At 44.6% G+C, this 20,304-nt stretch overlaps 2 protein-coding genes across 3 annotated transcripts; both read left to right on the top strand.

Moving 5' to 3' along the window:
• The first annotated feature begins 7,141 nt into the window (after positions 1–7,141).
• LOC109732878 (uncharacterized) lies at positions 7,142–12,902 on the top strand. 2 transcript variants are annotated; one of them, XM_020292079.4, is made up of 5 exons: positions 7,142–8,205; positions 9,097–9,561; positions 9,710–10,741; positions 10,946–11,099; positions 11,200–12,902. In XM_020292079.4, exons 1-5 carry the CDS (start codon positions 7,210–7,212, stop codon positions 12,177–12,179), a joined length of 3,627 nt encoding a protein of 1,208 aa, XP_020147668.1. In that variant the 5' UTR covers positions 7,142–7,209; the 3' UTR covers positions 12,180–12,902. The 2 variants fall into 2 exon arrangements, with proteins under 2 accessions (XP_020147668.1, XP_020147669.1); XM_020292080.4 differs by having other exon boundaries at positions 7,143–8,205; positions 11,212–12,902.
• A 1,890-nt stretch (positions 12,903–14,792) lies between these two features.
• On the top strand, positions 14,793–15,611 carry LOC109732876 (uncharacterized). The gene has a single exon (XM_020292076.3). The coding sequence runs from the start codon at positions 14,963–14,965 to the stop codon at positions 15,416–15,418; it is 456 nt and encodes a 151-aa protein (XP_020147665.1). The 5' UTR covers positions 14,793–14,962; the 3' UTR covers positions 15,419–15,611.
• Positions 15,612–20,304: the final 4,693 nt, after the last annotated feature.

Here is a 20,304-nt window from a genome sequence, read left to right as displayed (position 1 = left end):
TGTGAGGGGGGCCATTAATTAATCAGCTACTGCCAAAAGGGTATGTTGCCTTGCTGCATGCATCACATATATATATAGTAATAAAAAAAAGTACCTGAGACCCATTGAGACAGGGGGACAAAACGCGACGCCAATTTTTTGGTCGAGCTTTTCCGCGCCATCCTTCTTGCCAACGTGTTAGGCCAAATTTACATATGCGTACGCCGTCTGTGGTTGGCACGCCAATTTCTTGGCAATAGTCCAAACGGCTACCAAATCCTATGGGCGAGCGAAAATATTGGTATGGCAAGTCTTTGCTGTAATCCAAACACGCCCTAATTTTTCTTAGTACGCATATTGCGAGAGAGAGAGAGAATCTCCACCTGAGATGTCGGAGTCCATGGTCGGGTGGTACCCTGGAGGTGGGGTAGGGATGGCAATAGGTAGGGTATGGACGGGTACAACCTCCTTCTGCCCAAACCCATACACACATAAACTTTCTATACCCACCCACTTCAATACCCATGAGCATAAATTAACACCCGTGCCCATACCCATCGGGTATCCTATACCCAATGGGTATCCAGTGGGTAAAATATATAACATTAAATTTGTAAAAGGTAGAGAAATGAGTTTAAAAATCAAGTGATGATGGTCAAGCAGCATAGCACAGATATAACCTCCTCATGTGGTCGGCCTCTTGGAGGAATCAATGGAGTATGAGTAGCGATTTGTGGGGATAGCTTGATCGTTGGACAACAGTCCAATAGAGAAGAGTCGATATTTTATATTTTTAAGGAGTCACAAAGGTCGTAGGAGGAGTGGTGTGCAGGTGATTACGGGCCTATGATCTATGGATGGTTTAAGGAATACATGATCTAGAGTTGGGCCATAGGAGTTGTATGTTGACCCACATGTCGTAGGGACTATTTTCATTTTTTAATCATTTTCTGGGTATCCATTGGGTTACCCATGGGTATAAATTCATGCTGATTTTTTAAATAATACTTTTTTTATTAATTTGCACAAATATTACGCCCAAAAAATGATTTTCAAAAATAATACACCGTCGGCCCGCAGCAGGCCGACTGGTCCTAGTCGGCCCACAACAGGCCGACTGGGATCCTATCCGCTTGCTGCTGGCCGATTGGCCTATCAGCCACCAGGTAAAGTCCAGTCGGCCAACTGGAGGCTGACAAGGTCCAGTCGGCCTGCAGCAGGCCGACTGAAACTAATTGGCCTGCTGTGGGCCGACAGGAACTAATTGGCCTGCTGTAGGCCGACTGGTGCATGCATACCATATTACAGATTTTTTTTGCCCCGTACGATATTACAGATTTTTTTTCAAAACTATGACGTATTTTCGCGCAACCCTTTCCCCTTAATATTTTCCCGCCACCCGTTTCTCATCCACTGTTTCCCGCCATATGTTCCCGCCAACTCTTTCCCGCCACCCGTTTCCTGCCATATGTTCCCGCCACCCGTTTCCCACCATATGTTCCCGCCAACTCTTTCTCGCCATACTGCAGTCGTTCTTTCCCGCCATTTTCTCCTCTCTACCTATAAAACCCCCTTCGGACGGAGGTGGATAAGCATTCCAGTGTAGTGTAGTTGAGATGTCGCATTATCCTTTCGATCGTAGTTTTCACCCTGGGATGAGCAGGACTCTTCTGAGGCTAGCTACCGATTTCAGGATGGACAATAGGATAGTTCCATGGGACGAACTCACCGGTAGTGACACCATAATGAATGAGTTGGCTCACGAATTACGTCGGTCTGGGTGGCCTGAAAGGACCTATGAGGAGGTACGTAAAGAACTTCTTAGGTTGCATGAAAGGTGGAAGAAGGTAGTGGTGCCGAAGAGTGAAACTTTCAGAAGGATTGTAGCAAATAATCCATGTTTATGGACTGAGGAGAGCGAGGACGAAGATGATATCTTCATGCCGCCGCTTCCGGGTTCTGCATCGTCGAAGGGCAAGGTTTCTGCATCGTCGAAGGGCAAGATTTCTGCATCGTCGAAGGGCACGACTTCTTCATCGTCGAAGGGCAAGAGTTCTTCACCGTCGAAGGGCAAGAGTTCTGCATCGATCGAGAATGACGATGATGACTTCATGTAGTTTTTATGCTGTATGTTGCAAGTTCAGTCGTACGTACCGTTTAATTTAGATGTAGTTCTATGTAGTTGTTTGTAATGTCTTGTTATATGAGCATTATGTTCTATCTAAATATGATCTTGTAGTTCAGATAACAGAGTACTAAAATAGAGTAGGCATATGTCTCATACATAAGTACATAGTCATTTGTCTCATACATAGAATAGACATAAGTCTCACACAGAAATAGATGGTAATGTCTGTACGGATAGATAGAAGCGTCAGTGACGACGTCTGGCCTGGCGGGGAGGCGGATCTGGAAGCGGCGACCATCCCCACCCGTCGGGTGTCCTAATGTGACGAGGAGGAATCTCAGACTCTTCCTGGTCATGCTGTGTATCCTGTGTGGGGCCTGGTGGAGGAGTCGAAAACATGTTCATCCACTGGGTGTGCTGCAACATCTGAGCCTGTATGTTCTCCTCGGGATGTTGATCACTCCCCCACGTATCATATGATGCCGACATAGATGCCTGATATCCGTATGCTCCTGCGCGATGGAACGTTTCATCATGAAGAATGAGGTCGCGTCAATTAATATTGAAAACAATAAATATTGAAAACAATAAATATGAAGACACATACCTGCTGGATGTGACGGCTGCTCTGGCTCAAACACGAAGCTGGACGAGGGACCGTGCTGCTGTGGCTGTGGATGTGACGGCTGCTCTGCCTCAAACCTTCTTTCTTGATTACCGATGGCGACTACAGTGTGTGACCTGGCTTTTTGCATCTTGTTGTCCATGTACTTCATGACTCTTTCACAGTACCGTGTATTTGGGTTGTTTAAGATATGCTGCTCTGCTTTTTGACGTCTATCTCTGAAATACTTGACGGTGCCATAGAAAATACCCTCAACGATGGCTGTAAGTGGCAATGCCCGGTTTCCTCTGAGGACAAAGTTGTATGTTTCCGCGAGGTTCGTTGTCATGACACCGTACCTTGCTCCATGTGTGTCATGTAGCAAAGACCACCTCTCGAGAGGCTCATGCTCTATCCACTGCTCGAAGATTTTAATCGACCTCCCGAGCCTTCTCCTAGTACCAGGTGGGTCAAAGCCTGGCAGGTCACATAGCCCAAAAGGCTCCTCCTCCACGGCCATTGTTCCTGTTGCCAACTGTGCAGCTACTGCTTCAACATGTGCCCTCACCGCTGCATCTCTTGCAGCTTTCCTGTCCCTCACGTGTCTCTGCGTGCACACATTAAGTCTATCGCGTACCAAATTGTACTTCCATAACTGGTTCTGCTTGCAGAGTTTTTTGAACAGATTCATCAGGTTCTTATTTCTAAACTGCGAGAAGAAATTAGCCCCCAGATGGCGCATGCACCAACGGCTCTGCAAGTCCTGCCATGGAACTTGTTCCTCATGGTCTGGGTTTGTCAGTGTCCTTATCGCACTAAGTATACCTGCATGCCTGTCATGAAGGATGCACACATTGGGCTTCTCCTTCACAACTGATATTTTCAACTGCCTGAAGAACCATGTCCAACTTTCAATGTTCTCACTCTCCACAAAAGCAAATGCCAGTGGGACGACTTGATTTTGGCCGTCTTGACCTATGGCTGTCAGGATCTGACCCTTGTACTTGCCTGTGAGAAAAGTACCGTCAACATATATCACCGGTCGGCAATGCCTGAAAGCTTCGATGCATACACCGAAAGAGAAGAAGAGACGATGCAACACCCTCACAGTTGGGAACTCTGGCATGAACATGTCTTGGATATCGATATAGGTGCCTGGATTCCGCTGCTGCAGGGTGTGGAGGAGGTGGACAACAGAGTCATATGCATCAAAATAAGAACCAAATCTCCTCTCAAGCGCCGCATGCTTAGCCCTCCAAGCCTTGCCATAAGAAATTCTGTACTTGAACCTGGCGAAGACTTTTGTCTGGACTGCCTTCACTTCCATAGCTTTGCCCTACACTATCTCATCGTAAAACAACTGAGCAATAAGCGTGGATGAAAGGTTGGCATGATCTTGAGGGATGCAGGGAATAAGACAAGTGTGATTAACTAAGTCACTTATCACCCAACTTGTGCCATACTTAGGGAGAAAGCCGTGCACCCTGGCGGGACAATCTGCGTTCTTGCATACCATTGTCAGGAATTTCTGACTGGACACCTGAGCTGTGAAAACCCTTTGCATGGACATTGCCCAATTAATTATTGCATCCTTCAGGGCTTGCTTGTTCGGATACATAGCACCCGTCGCAATATTGTTCTGGTGATATTGCCAGGCTGAATCATGTCCATCATTCACGGTCATTGCAGATGAGAAGTCATGATTCCACGATGCAGGATTCGGGACCTCCTCTGCATTTTCTTCTTCATCTGACTCGTCAGAATCATCGGCATGACCCCTTTCAACATCGGTGTCTTCTTCTTCCATCTGGTCCTGCATGTGCCCATCTACCTCGTCAGCGTCCACCTCGCCATTGTAATCACCATCGGCATTTCCTCCTTGTACCTGACTACTCTGCCCTGATTCATAACCATAAGCATTTCCTCCTTCTACCTGACTGCTCTGTCCTTGTTCGTAACCATCATCTCCAGCATTTGACATAGATAACTGCCTCCCTACACTACTATGACCAGGATCGTAGCCACCCTCGCCTTCATGTGCAGTGACCTCCTTCACGACGGGAAGCACTAAAGCAACAGGATTGCATCCCCTTCGTTCACAACCTTGTAACCACCGCACCCAATCGGAGTCTCGCTCTATCGGCCTCAAATAAAAGTAAATTGTTGTACTTGACCGTGTCCATAATGCATGAACACCGACGGTGTGTGTTTCAGTATCAAGACCTAAACTTGCCGCAATCCATTCTTTCAACTGACTGACAGACCATGTTTGAGGTGCGCTCATTGGCACCTCTATGTGAGTAAATTCACTCAGATCTGCTCCCATCTTAGTTGTTTGGACAGTACCAGGACCATAGTAAAATCTGAACTTCACTACATCAGACATCTCGGCTCACCTATTTTTTTTCAACAACGAAATACAATTCACTAAAAAATATTAGACATGTCTATATATATTACAGAATATTAACGGAACAACTAATACAATTCACACACCTACAAGTATACTACAAATATTTGCCGGAGCAACTACAAATATTTACAGATTTTAGTATTTGACTACCTATGTTACGGATTTTACCGGAGCTACTCCAAATACTGACACTCCTAAATACTTCACATCCACATATAGTACGGAATATTACCGGAGCAACTACACATTTTTACACAAATAATTAGTTGACATCTAAATATATTTACGTATATTACCGGGGCAAATAACAATAATCGCACACCTAATTTATTTCACATCCAAACATATTAACAAATACTACCGGAGCACCTACGAAAAATAAAATGTTTACTAAAATATACCCTTGAAGCGTGCGTGCGAACGAAGAATGACAAACGGCGGCCATCAAACTGCCGGTGCTCCGCCTCCAACGAAGAACGACGAACGACGAGCTTCACCTCCACCACCTCCACCACACTGCCCCAACTTCACCACCACCACCTTCACCTCCACGAGCTACCAAAATGCTCACCACGACCACCACGAGCTACCCCATCAGTAGATCGAGGACTCTTTTGGCTGCCCTAACTAAGTTGAATCCATTCACGGTGCCAAATCCGCAAAAAAACTGGCTCATTTAGGTGTACAAATTGAAGGCATTTCCGTGTATAGAGAGGAGAAGGAAAGAACACAGGAAGAACAGATATGCTCGAGTGGGAATAAAGAGTAGCGAATAAAGGAGGAAGCAGCCGGCCGCAGGGAGCCGGGCGTGCTGCGCGACGTGGGACGTGGGGCCGCACCCTGTCGGCCCGCAGCTGGCCGATCGGCCCGCAGTAGGCTGACAGGGGCTCACCCCGTGACCACCGCGCCGACAGCTCCCTCTCCCCACCCCGCGACGTGGCCTGCCCAATGCGCGTGCGACAAGTGGCAGGCGGGCCAGCTGTCGGCCTGCTACTGGCCGAGTACGCCCAGTCGGCCTGCTGTGGGCTGACTAGGCCCAGTCGGCCTGCAGCGGGCCGACGGTGTATTATTTTTGAAAATTATTTTTTAGGCGTAATATTTGTGCAAATTAATAAAAAAAATGTATTATTTAAAAAAATTAGCTAAATTCATATCCATGCCATACCCATATATTTTGCGGGTATGGATACCCATTACCCGTGGGTACAAAGTCTCTTCAAGTCTTGCCCATACCCATGGGCAAAACTGCCATCCCTAAGGCGGGGGTGGGTTCCTCTAAGACATGCACATAAACATACACAATATACCACACAACACTCAATGCATACTTCAACTTGCATGGATGCACCTGCCAGCCAATGGTACGCGCTGGCCGGCCCAAATTTTGGCCTGCCACCTTAAATTTCGGCCGACCACCTTCCTTCTCATCGCTTTCTTCCCACCGCGACGAGATTAGAGAAAATACACGCGCACATGGCGGCCGCCCTTCGCGCGCGTCCGACATCCCCCGTTTGCCCTTGCCGTCGATAATTGTCACCGTGCTCACCGTCGACAGTTGTCGCCGTGTGCTTGACGCCGATGCTCGCCGCCGATGCTTGCAACAAAAACAGACTATAGTGATAGCAAAAGTGGTTGAAAAAATGCTTGCCGTTCTCGCTCGCCGCCGATGCTCACAACAAAATTACCCCAAGTAGCTAGTGTCACCGTCCCGATAGATCCTTTGAAAATGCTGGTTCCCGCACTCTGTGAGGACCAAAATGGTTGTAAGCGAGCTACTTGCCTAAGGTTAGTTCAATAAAATAGAAGTCACCAATTGATAAGTTCAAGAAAATCTTGTCATATTTTTCGAGTGTGTAACCCTGATGTGACAAAAACATCTTACTACCTAAGATAAGACTTAAACCAAACATCCCATTAAATTGATCAAACTCGTCTAACCTTAGACGTGTTAATGCCCCAAATCTTTTGGTTTGCGCTCTCTTTCGCCGCCTATATGGCTCTCTCCCTCCCACCATTTCCCCAAATCTGTCGACCTCCCTCCGTTCCATTTCAAACCCCACCAGAAAATCTCACCCCACATCCGCAATGCCGCCCGTGCGCCGCCGCCGCCGCACCACCCCGGCTGCCGCCGCCGACGGGTCTGCCCCCTCCTCTTCCGCCGACCTCCTCGCCCTGGCCGCCGCCCTCCTCCCCACTCCCACCGCCGCCGCAGCTCTCAAGACCCCTCCGCACCTCAAGCACACCGTCCACTCCCTCCCCGACTCCCACCCGGTCCTCCTCTCCCTCCCGCAAACCCTAGCCCAAGCCCTCTCCCCCGACCCGGACCCCGGCTCCGTCTCCCCCCGCGCCGCCGCCGCCGTCCTCCTCCACCTCCTCCTCACCCACCCCTCCCACCCGCCGCGATGGGACGACCTTCTCCGCCCGCTCGCGCTCCTCCACGACCGCCTGGCGCTCCTCGCCACCGAGGACCCGCCCGTCGCCGCGCTCGCCGCCTCCTGCTTCGAGCTCGCCTGGCGCGCCGGGGCCCCGGGGCGCGACGCGCTCGTCGCCCAGACCCTGCCGTACCTCTTCTCCCAGGCGCTCACCTCCGGCTCCAACGCCAGGCCGCTCCTCCGCCGCCTCTTCGCCCTCCGCGAGGCGCTGCATCTGCTCGACTACACCGATGAGAGCATCTCGGACTTCAAGGTGCTCCTGCTGCGCTGCTTCGTGTCCCCCCACTTCCTCAAGGCCGAGGAAGGGAGGAAGCTCCTCGCGCTGGTGCTCGGGGTCAGCGAGGGGCTCGCCAGGGAGGGGCTGGAGTTCATAAGGGCCCAGGTGGGGATGATGCGAGGGAGGCGGGCGGCCGTGGTCGCCTACGGCGAGGTGGTGTTCAGAGCGTGGAAGGACGGAGGGTGGGTCAGAGGGGAGATTGGGGAAGGGTTTCTGCAGGGGATGGTCGAGGCAGCAGTCCATGCCGCTGACAAGGAGGTGGCTAAGGCTGCCAGGAGGATAATTTGGGCCTTCGTCGAGCAGAAGGCAGTGGCTGGAGTTGAAAAGCTGGTGTTCAGGCTTTCCGAGCCTGTGCTGTTCCGGTCATTGCAGGTGCGTGCATTGTCTTGCTCTTCTCTGATGGGTGGTGGAACTATATGTGGCTAGTGTTGGTACGAATTGGAATTGGTACCTGAGGGAAGCGAGTATGTATAATACCAATAATCACTTGAAAAATGCTTGTCTGCTGTTCATGAAATCACAATTCAACTGATTTGGTGATGAATTATAGTACTACTACAATGGTTCGCTTAGGAAAGGTGTAAGAATGTCATAGTCAGACAGTGGGCTATGCTAAAATGCCTGGTTCTAGTAGTGTTAGCAGAGCTTCAAAGTACTTGCTGACATAACAAACAAACAAAAAGGTTTGACTCGTCACATGACTGTAAACTTGAAAAGCATCCACAATTTCACACAACTTTGTAACATGATATCTTAGCCTCTTAGTGTTTGTATCTCATGTTAGCTTGCAGATCTTCTCACAAGGGAGAGTCTACACAATGATCAGGTTTCCTGGCAAAATGAAATTTGTCAGTACTGTGATACTCTAGCTAACAGTTTGCCTACTGGAATTTATTCATGTCTAAAATAGCAATGCATTTGAACATTTGATTAATGCATACTGAACAGTATCTGATTCTATATAGGTAGAATATCATGTATACTGTTGCCTTCAAATAACCCATCCACACTCCCAAAGCTGCATAGCTGGTCATCACTGTTGATGCTCTACGTATGAGAGCAACATTACAACCTGTCATCTTTTTAGAACATTGGCCAAGTTTACTAAATTCAATGGATTACTCCAAGTTTAGTTTGTACTCAGGAAGTTGTAATCACTTCTCCCGTTTCACTTTTAACATGTATTTGTCAAGAAATAGTAGGTATGGAACACTTTAAGTTTAGACATTCTTATGGTTATATCAAGCGTCTACTTTGTGGCAGGTTGCAAACTCTAATGTTCGCCGTAATGCTTTACATCTTCTACTGGATTTATTTCCCCTTGAAGACCCAGATGTGACAAAGGATGTCAATGATCCTCTGTTAGAGAAGCAGTTCTTCCTTCTAGACAAACTTCTCATGGATGACTGCCCAGAAATACGGGCAGTCACAGTTGAAGGAATTTGCCGTATTCTTAACCAGTTTTGGGAAGTTATTCCATCGCCAACCATTTCAAAAAAATTGAGTAAAATTGTTGATGACATGTCCAAAGATTCTTGCAACGAAGTTCGTCTATCAACAGTGAATGGTCTGATATACTTGCTTGACAATCCACAAAGTCATGACATACTGAAAGTGCTACTTCCAAGATTAAGCGATATGGTTTCTGATCCTGCTTTATCTGTCAGAGCTGCTGCTGTAGATCTCCTGTTAGCTATTCGTGATCTTCGATCTTTCCAGTACAATAAGGTATGGTACATAGTTATCGCATGCATATCTTGGTTTACACTGTAGCCCAACTGACCTTTGCATTTACAGAATTTTCAATTTGAGCACATAGGCCAGTGTATATTTGGATATTTCTGGGTAGGATTTTAATGCACGCTTTTCTGTTCAGGTTGTTGGTTTGGGTACTCTATTATCTTCACTTGCAGATGATCATCCCCGTGTTGCTAAAAAAATCACAGAGCTTCTCATTCCTTCTTACTTTCCATCTAAGTTGCCTTTGAAAGAAGCATGTGCTCGCTGCATTGCACTGATAAAGAGATCGCCGGCAGCTGGGGCAAGGTTTTGTGAATTTGCTCTGTCTGAAGGATCATCCCCGCGGTCTCTTGTTGAGTTTATCAAAGTCTCTATTACTCTGGCATTGTCACCATCAGGATTGAACTTAGCGCAGACTGATGGTCTTGTTATTGCTTCCGCCAAACTAATAAAAAGCTTATCTGATGAAGGCTCTAGTTTGGTTGCTTTGAGAGAGTACTTTGCAAATGCTAAACTGAAGCTGCTCTTTAAAACTGCAGTTTCTGATGGTGCCCAGGCTGCTCTTCTCAGCATGGTGCCAGCGATATCACCTGACGATCTATGTGTGTTACACATCGAATGCATGAACATAATTGTGAATGCTGCTGTGACTTCCAAGCAGGAAGAATGTCAAGAAGCATTGCTGGCAGCGCATAAGTTGGTACATTTGAGTGGCCGGTCTGATGAAATGTTTGAAGAATTGACTAATATTTTGCAATCTAAAGCCTCTTATTTTTCTGGGATGTATGGACTTGAACCTCCATCGTGCCCTGTGGCATCTACAAAGAGGAAGAAAGGGAAGTTGCTTAAGAAAACGCCAGCAAGATCTGACGATGTGGATGGAAATAGGTCATCCACATCAGGAATCCTGAGTAATGAAGAACTTACTGCTGTAGGGGGAGCAGCATGGCAGCTCAATGAAATACTAAAAGCAGAGGAAATGAGAGCTGCTTTTCTGCAATCTTATGCAGAAATTGCATTTTCTTCTCTGAAGGTCATTTCTCAAGTGTACATTGAGCAATGCCTACATTTTGAATCTCTAGACCTCTCTCCAGTGTTTGCTTATTTGAGTTTGGCTACATATAGTGCTCTTCAGGATGTTGATCAAACAGACATGAGCTGCTCTGAGGTGAGTCCATTCGCGCAGTGGCACCACACCTATTATCTTGTTGATAAAGCGTACTTATCTGGTAGGCATCAATAGGAACAAAACCATGATTTGTTGATTGCACTACTGTTATCTTAGATAGCTTTCCATAGATCTATGTGAATGTTACTCAGTATTTGTATCTAATATTTTGCCAGTCTAATTGTAACTTTCATCTTGTGTCAGTCGACAATTGTCAACCAGTCATTGGACCATCTGCTGAGATGCTATGACAGATTTGTAAATGGATCTGTTACTGTTTCCACTGACTCAACGTCAACATTGAACAAGAATAAGAAATCTGCAGAACATGAACATCAGCAGCATGTCACCCCTGAAGGTATGGCTACACCAAACCCATACAAACTTGTTATGTGCTAACCCTGTTTAAATTGAATTATTTATTCGTCAACTCAACTGATTATCTGATGTTCTGATAGCATCTTGTGCAGGAAGTCCAGCAGAAGGCACAATAAATGTGATTATGCTTGGCACTTCAATTCTCAAGTTCATTGTTGATTCGACAACCATCAAGCTGGTCAATGAGAGTAAAGTAAGATGTGTGGGATTTGCATCATCTTACACAAAATATGCAGTGTCAGCCATGAAAAGGCACAGTGAGGGCTCATCTTTTAATGGGGACGATCTGAAAGACATACTGATCCTTACACGAAGCTCCTTCACTTACGCAGCCAAGCTGCTTCATTTGGTGCTAGCAAGCTCAAGCGAGTCGTCGAGTCCCCCAGAGGAGGCCTTCCTCCTCGCAAATAATCTTCTTGATCTTGTACCTGCTGTCGAATCATTTGCAGGCCCGAGATTTGCTCTCACATTAGTTTCAGTTGTAAAACAGTGGCTGCCAGTCCTGATATTGGGCCTTGGATGCCGCTGGTTGATTGGGCTAGAAAGTGAGATGGCTAACAAGACGTGCAACTTAGGTGACCCTGACTTACCACTGTGGGTTGCTGCTCTGGCCAAAAACGAGCTGCTTGAGGCTGAGGAACCTAGGGAGGATGATCAGAGCGAGCATGAGCAGGATGTGTCACCGTCATCCAGAAAGCTAGCAGAAATGATGGTGACCCTGCTGAGGAAAGGAAGCCCTAAAATCCTGGATTCTGTGGGTGGCATTTTGCTTTCCAACCTCCAGTTGGCGCTGCAGAGAGCGGAGCATGGCATCGTCTTAGGCTTGGCACGCTTTGCTTGTGACAAGCTGCTTGGGAGCAGCAGCAGCAGCAGCAGCTCGTCAGCCTCTAAGAACCTGCAGCTCACTCATGATTCTCTGCGCGAGAGCTTCTTTGAGATTGACAGGCATTGCAAGGAGGATGGCAGAGTTGACGATGAATGTTCGAGGCAGCAGCTGGAGAGTGCAAAAGTATTGATATCGTCAGTACTCCCCTATGATGCATGCAGTCAGACGAGCTGACTGATGCCATGGGAAGTTTGTTGATCTGGTTTCTTGATTCGGTTTCTGTGTACATATATGGCAGTTTGTTTCTTGATTTGAGACCCAGCTATCCTTTTCACTTCGCTGCAGTTTGGGAAAGCGAATGTGCAGTGCGCTGTACGCAAAGTATTTCGCAGCAGTACCCTAGCTCCTTGTGTGTTTAACACTCCATATTACCTTCATCTTTGAAAAGTGCTATGACAATGGGATTATCAGGGATCAAAACACGAAGGAGCCTGGCGGGCCAAGACAAGCTATAAATAAGCCTCAAGACCAAAGGAAAAGGGGCAGCTTCTACTTCAAGTGCCAATACAACGGAATCGAAGTCCTAGTTTTAGCCTAGATTAGATTCGATCTAAGACATTCCATCGAGATCAACCACCTTGAAACTCAGCGACTCCACATTGAAGTCCTCTGTGTCCATCTGATAACTTGAAACTCAGCGACTCCACATTGAAGTCCTCTGTGTCCATCTGATAACTTGAAGTTACGTCCCACTGTCATACAAATCGACGCAAGTTATTGTACAGTTGTTCGGATACTTTGCGGAACACCATCGACGAAAGGGGACCTTGCTTTCATGCTTGTATGTTGACAACATGGTCGTCTTTGTGGCACCGATTAAGCAATATATTGGTAACCTTGCAGCTTTATTGAGAAACTTCGGTGTGGCCACGAGCCTCGAGACCAATTCCTACAAAAGTCTACTTGTGTTTATTTGATGTGTGGACATTGATCTTCCTATGATCATGGAGTTGTTCCCAGCTATAACTACAACCTTTCCAATGCGATACTTGGGGCTATCGCTTACGATTTACAGGTTGCATGGAGTGTACTTTCATTTCCTCATTGAAAAAACCGCGAAGAATTTTATTGTGTGGTTGATGAAGTATTTTATAGTTGTCGGGTGTTGCACTCTTTTGGAATCCATCCTCATCGTGCAATATTTTACCACCTAACTATGCTCGTCCTTCCTAAGGGAACGACAAAAGCCATCATCAATCTTCTAAGATCTTTTCTACAGCTGGTTCACACAAGGATTCAAAAGGGCAATGCAAAGTCAAATGAGATCTTGTTTGCCACCCAACAAACTTTGGGGAGTTGGGGATCCTCGACATTAATAAAAATTGTGAGCGTCCTCCATCTTAGTTGGTCGTGGCTTGAGCAGACAAAACCGAGCAAGGTGTGGGTTGGCATGGGAACCCTGTGTGATGTGGTCGACATGGATCATTTTTACAAGTGGACTACCATCACAATCAGAGACGGGAAGTTGGCAAATTTTGGCATGCGCCATGACTTAATGGGTGAAGCCTAAAGAGATAGCTTCCTCAATTTTCAAGTAGTCCAAGCTTAAGAACAGAACCATCATCAAGGCTCTTATGAGCGATGAATGGATCAACAAGATTGACATATCAGCGGGTTTGAATGTGAAGCACATCACGGAATTTTTCTCCCTTTGGGATCTTCTTAGTGAGGTACACCTAAATAATGAAGTCTCGGATACCATACTTTGGAAGCTCATTGCCTCGGGCTCCTACAGTGTACAAGGCTCGGTTTGAGGGGCTCATTCGACGATCATGAAACCAGCAGTTTGAAACACTTGCTCGTCCCCAAAATTCAAATTCTTCGTGTGCCTAATCTTTCAAAATAAAATTTGGACAGCTAACCGCCTCTGTCGCCAGTGTTTGCCAAACTGTGGGCTATTGAAGTTATGTAATAGGGTGTCAAAGCCTGCCGCACACCTCATGTTTTGTTCCTGGTTCTCAATCTGTATTTGGTGTGATATTGGCTTCGCCTTAGGATGTACTATCTCCGTCCTGGTTTATTGGTCCCCTTTGTATTTTGTGTCAAATTTTGATCAAAGATTTAACTAATAAAATGTTAATGCATGTCACAAAAATTATATTGTTGGATTTGTATTTGAACATAATTTTCAATGATATATTTTTTATGATATGATTAATATTTTGTTAGTTAAATCTATGGTCAAATTTGGCACTAAATACGATGTGGGCCAATAAACCAGAACGGATGTAGTATCCTTGGAGGATTGGGCCAACTTGCAAATCTCTAGCTAAAGGTGAACGTTGGTCACACACCAATGGCCATAGGATAAAAGCTTTGACGTCCTTGCTAATGCTCATCTTCTGGGAAATCTGGAACGGTAGAAATGCATGGACTTTTTTGGAATGTCTACTCTCTGCGCTCAACTATTATTGCCACTGTAAATAACGAGAGGCTTCATGTGGAGCATTGCAGGGCAAAAGTATTTGAGATCAATCATGTAAAGTTGTGGTTTTGTTTTCGTTTTCCCCACCGACGAGCGGGTGTTGAATATTGCTAAAAAACCCTCTTAATCAATGAAACGAAGTGAAGCTTTGCGCCTCTTAATCAATGAAACGAGGCGAAGTTTTTGCCTCTGTTTAATTAAAACGACGCGTGAGAGCACACATATTTATGGAAATTTGGGGCTTTTCAAGATAGCTGATACCACATGTATCACATGAAAATGGAATTTGAAGCACCGAAATTTAAGCAACGATCATAGTAAACCTTAGAAGCAACGAGTTGGTACCACCTCAACTCATAAAAAGGCTAGGCTCTCAAAGAAAACCTTACAAGGAACGGAAGAGCCATCCTGGACGCCTCTCCTTGCATGGCATGCACTCCAAGCAACACAAAAATTGTACTCATCATAGGGCCACCAAATAATCTAAACTTGGGACACTCCACATTTGTTTGTGCCACTAGTAAGTGCATGCATGGCACTCGTCGTGCTCGTAAGACTAGCTCTGTGGCTTCTGGGCTCCTGCCTGGAGCTCGCCGCCCTAGTGCTCTTCCGGGGCCTGGCCCTGCTCGTCGTCGCCGCCGTGGACTTGGTCAGGCTGCCGGGGCAGGCGGCAGATGCGGCGCTCGATGCGACCAAGGGCGTGCTCGAAGCGGCGGTCGAGTTCGTCTTCAACCTAGTCTGGGACGTGGCAGTGGACGTCGTCTCAGCGTTTCTCGAGTCGCTCTGGAGCGTGGTGGCCGGCACGGCGGAGTTCGCCGCGTCTACGGTTGTGGAGCTCATGGAGGCAGCACGGGATGGCAGCGAGGAGGCGGCGAAGGCGCTCACGGAGGTGCTGGAGGGCGCGGCGGATGCGGTGGCCGGGACGCTGGTGAAGCTCGCGGAGAACTACACGGATGCTCTTGTGCACCTCTTGCAGAATCTCATCTGATGGTACGACATAATGCATACGCCGGGCCACTCATGTACTATTGTACATAGATATAGATGTCATTTGTTTTTGTCACTCGCCGAATTTTCACGGAGTAAGGTGCAAACATTCTTTTTTTTTTTCATTTGGGGCGAAATATTCATATTGTTCACGTGAAATTTATGGAGGTTCACGTGTTATAGTGTGTTTCAGACATTTGTGATCGTTTCATAGTTTCCGGGTACCCTGACACGTAATCTGCTATAGTACGATCTGCAAGTTAGTTCCTTTTTTTTTCCTCCATTCTTCTAGTAATTTTTGTTTCACTTTTATCTTTACAAAAATGAAATAGGTACATTAAAACTATTTATGTATATTTTCGTGCATTTCTATAAATCTTCACAATTTTTGGAAACGGCTAGCCTGTTTAAAAAAATAATCATGCATTTCGGGAAATACTCATGCAACTTTTAAAAAACCACTCAATTTGAACAGTGTAAAAAAATCTTTATAACTGTGAAATGTTCGCTTATTTCTTAATATGTCCAGACAATTAAAAAAGTGTTCGGGTATTTTTAAAAGTATTGACACATCTTTAAAAATGTTCATCAAATTAAAAAGTGTGGACAAAATTCACAAAGGAAAAATAAGGAAATTTATAAAATAAAATAAAAATAAAAGGGAAAACAAAAATAAAAGTAAAAACAAGACAAATAAAAATGCATCAATAGAAAAAACTAGAAATGAACAAAAAGGGAAAAGACCCAGAAATACCTAGTCCGGCGGCTGTAATTTTTTTAAGCAAATCCGGGGGCAGCGAATTGGACGACCATCTGGTCGCAACCGTAAAAGAGCGCCGGCTCATGAGGGTCTATCATGCGCTTGTTTCTCACTGTAGGCCGCTCCTATGCTTCGGTTTTCTTCCCTTTTTCTCGTTTTATTTGTTTTCTTTGTTTGTTCACTGCTTTTCTTAGGTTTTTCTTTTTTTCCATCCATTTTTACAACGGGTTTCTTCAAAATAATATCTTTCTTCGCTATACTAATAGTTTTTCCTTGGTTTCTTTTGTTATCTTTGTATTCTTCAGTTTTCTTTGTTTCACTCTTGTTTTTTGTTGTTGATTTAATTGGTTTTAATTTTTGAAAACATGTCTAATTTTTCTCATTACACTATGTACATTTTTAGAGCATACGTGAAATATTTTTTAATGGCATAAAACTATTTTTGAAACTACACAACTATATTTTTACATTCTATAAACACTTCTAGAATTTCCACGAACATTTTTTAGAAACACGTGACTATATTTTCAAAATGTCACCTACATTTTTTTATTGGAAATAAACATTTTTGGAACCTGCAGGAACTTTTTTTTGCATTCTACAAACTTTTTAAAATATCATGAGGATTTGTTAATTGCTGGATTTTTTTAAATCTCACGTGCATTTTTAAACTTGTACCAAACATTTTTGTTTGCATTACGCATATATTTTCATTACATAGTATGCACTTTTTTTTAAATGTGAGAAAAACTTTTTTGATAGTTGTCAACGTTTTCTCAAATGTATCTTACATTTTTTTGATTATAAGAAAGATTCTTTTCTAATTACGAGAATTTTTTTGTACATTGTATAAACTTTTTTTAATGTCATGTACACTTTTTAAAATGTGTGACATTTTTAAATTGTGACAAATATTTTTCTATACAAATTTTAACATTTTCAAATGCATGTTTACATTTTTAAAATTATGTAAAGAATTTGTATAATATAAAAATTTCGGAAAAGGAAAAAATGTAAAATAAAAAGGTGAATAAAAACGGAAGAAAAAACAAAAATAAAATGATGTCAGATGGTGCGCGGTTACTAGGCCAGCGCAACAGGTGCTCTTGCAGGCAAGCCTTGGTGGGACTCGCAGCGGGCAGTACATAGCCACGCCCGAAAAGAGATACTCCTACTTTTCTTTGAAGGGCCTTTTTTTAAGCTCCGGCACTGTTCAGGATACAAACTAGATGGAGGTCATGTCAGAAAAAAAAAAAGATGGAGGTGCAAAGAAATCAGAATCCTATGTTACACGGTTGACCTTGTTTTAGCTGATAACCTCATGCCCTACTATTATTTGCGAGAATAGGATGACTAATTTCACATAAACTTAGCATGAATGCAGCAATTTAGTAGCTTAGTTTGTTGGTCGCAGTAAGTAGATCGGGGTCAAAATTTCAAAAAGGATCAAGCATAGCGATCAAACTTTGCTCCAAGAGAATTTACATAAATAAATTTCCAGTTTTAAGTATTTTTGATGTGTCAGATAGAGACTATTTGGATAATGCTTGTGGGCATGTTGCATAGTCATGTCCAATACAAAGCCCCCCACATATATTTGACCTGTCCCAGCACCCTCTACAGCCCAACAGCGATTGTACTATTGCAAGGTGTACATGTGCATTGTTTACTTTCTATATACATGACCGAATCTCACCGGCCTTCTAGTACTGTTTGACCCTTTTCATCCTTGATTGATGACAAGCTTTTCTGGGTGGCAACTGGCATTTACTCGGCTGACTAACTATACTAATGATGCCACAATTTCTAGTTTGGCACCTATGTGTATCTAGAAACTAGTCCTTCATGGCTTGTTACTTTTTTTTTCAAATCTTAACTCCACAGTTTCTTTTGACAAGTAGGGCGTGCCGGCATGGAAACTAACCTTTGGCTCTCGATTGTATATGCATCTGATATGAGAAAAAAACAGTAATTCCAAAAGAAAGTAAAAAAACTGAAACTTTTTCTGAAACAAACTTGACCTTATGTTGTATTTGTACAAAAAGTTTCTCCAAGAAAAAGCTCCCATCGAATTCGGGCAAAACAAAGAAAATTTCCAGGACAAAGAGTGTGAATAACAACCTGTTATTGTCAACCCAGAATGCCATGAAAGTAAATCCTTGGTGCATCTGTTTCTACGAGTACAAGAAGATCAAGTTTGTTTCTCGAAAAGTTTCATAATTCTTTGACTTTTTACAATTACTAAATTATTTTTTTCATATCAAATATATATACACACATGAGAGCCAAAGGTGCTTCTTGGTGCTGGCATGCTACCGAAGAGGAAGAAATAGTACCGACGGTGGACGGCGTGCCAACCGCTAAGCCTTGTCACTAGCGTGCGTTGTCACTGATAGCGCACCGGCTTGACAAGTTGGCAAGGTGCTTGCGTTGGTAGCTATGGAGAGTCATGTAGCCGCCCTTGCCTCCTTGGGGCCAAATTCACTATTTTGACCTTCTAATAAAGTTAACACACATTAACTGTACTTGTAGAGTATTTCATGATCTGGCTCTTTTAAAACGTCACTCACCTTGACGTATGTTTACACGGAGAAGCTTTCCACTCCCCCCCCCCTCTTCCTGGTCCAGTCATTGTTGACCGGCTCAGTTCGAACAAGGGAAAACACCGAGGACCCTGGATCAATAGATATTCACACTCGGTGCCTGATACCAACAATGTTGCTCTTGAGCCATGGGATCAAGACACATATTCCCGCCCCGTCGGGGCGAACAGGATAACGCCACACCCCTTAATCCCCACGACCGAGTTGTGGCCGAACTTGACGACGGTGTTGAACACCTCCTGGAGGTTTAGCTCTACCAACGCTGCAGTGTCGTCCGTCAATCCGTCATATGGCTGGATGTGTCGAGGTATCATACCTCGTCGACGTCTTCACTCATCAGTAGTGATTGGGGCCCATCATTGCGTGCCTCTTGAGAGGAAGTTGTGCGCGTATTTCTCCTACTTAAAGAAAAAAAAACTCACTTTCATCTCGAAATAAAATAAAAACCCGCAACATGTGAACAGCACGTCCATCTCAAAAAGAAAAAAGAAAAGCCTAAAAAAATTATCAAAAAGAAAACGGAAAAAGTCTCACATCCATCTTCCAAAAACTATCAAAAGGAAAAGAAAAAGTCTCGCTTTTATCATCCAAAAAATCAAAAAGTTTTTCGCCACGGCCAACGAGCATGCGCCACGTAGCCATGCTGGTTGGCCGCCCTTCGCCCGCACGATTAATGTGTTTGATGTGGTTCCACACTTTTGTTTCTCACGTAAAACCATGTCAACTGAATTGCTACGCAAAGGAGATGACCGGCCGTGCTAGATAGGGTTTTGACAAAGCTACGGCGCGGGAGGTCCACTCATTGGAGAAGAGATAAGATGGTTCATCGAAAGGGCAAACAACACTATCATGCATGATCTGCCCGACATTCAAACCATTGCAACACAAGGAAAAAGTTGCAGAAATAAAGGTTGGTGCTGCCGTGATTTGTCAGAGACAGCTCGTGACACTGCCCTGGAGTAGCACAACAAAACGTACTGGCCTTGGCCCATGCACGTACAGAATCAATAAATTTTGTACGCGTGCATGCATGCACATGCATTTATCCGATCCATGTTGGTTGCCACCAGTACGATAATGTTCTTGGATCCTTTGCAATCCATGGCCCCATGGCCACCATCTGGAATTGGCACTACCATTTGTTCATGTGATATAGCATCACATATCCATATATGTGGGCACCAGCAATATTGTTTCAAAAAAGATCTGTCTAGGACACATTTAGATGTGATATAGTTGTGTCACATCTAAACTGATATCCACTCTGTTTGTGAATTTTTTTTTGTTCTAGTTTTTTTTGTTTCTTGTTGTGCATTATATATATGTGGGAGCTTAGATGTGACATCTTTAAAAAACATCTACATGTGAATTAGACAAACTGTTTAAAAAATGCTACACCTACGAACTTATATTACATAAATCACTTATGAAAGCCATCCCTTCCCTAATCCCCACTAATCTTCACCCCTGAAATTCAGGGCGGGGCCGTTCTATGCTATCCAATCAAACAAGCCCGCATCACCA

This window comes from Aegilops tauschii, chromosome 1 (genome assembly GCF_002575655.3).
Source record: "Aegilops tauschii subsp. strangulata cultivar AL8/78 chromosome 1, Aet v6.0, whole genome shotgun sequence".
In the NCBI taxonomy this organism is placed as follows: Eukaryota; Viridiplantae; Streptophyta; class Magnoliopsida; order Poales; family Poaceae; genus Aegilops; species Aegilops tauschii.
This window is presented reverse-complemented; position numbering and strand designations above follow the sequence as displayed.

Coding starts and splice junctions, on each gene's coding strand:
- LOC109732878 (XM_020292079.4), top strand. CDS start 7,210: ATGCCGCCCGTGCGCCGCCGCCGCCGCACCACCCCGGCTGCCGCCGCC. Junction 8,206..9,096: donor TGCTGTTCCGGTCATTGCAG/GTGCGTGCATTG, acceptor ACTTTGTGGCAG/GTTGCAAACTCTAATGTTCG. Junction 9,562..9,709: donor GATCTTTCCAGTACAATAAG/GTATGGTACATA, acceptor TTTTCTGTTCAG/GTTGTTGGTTTGGGTACTCT.
- LOC109732876 (XM_020292076.3), top strand. CDS start 14,963: ATGGCACTCGTCGTGCTCGTAAGACTAGCTCTGTGGCTTCTGGGCTCC.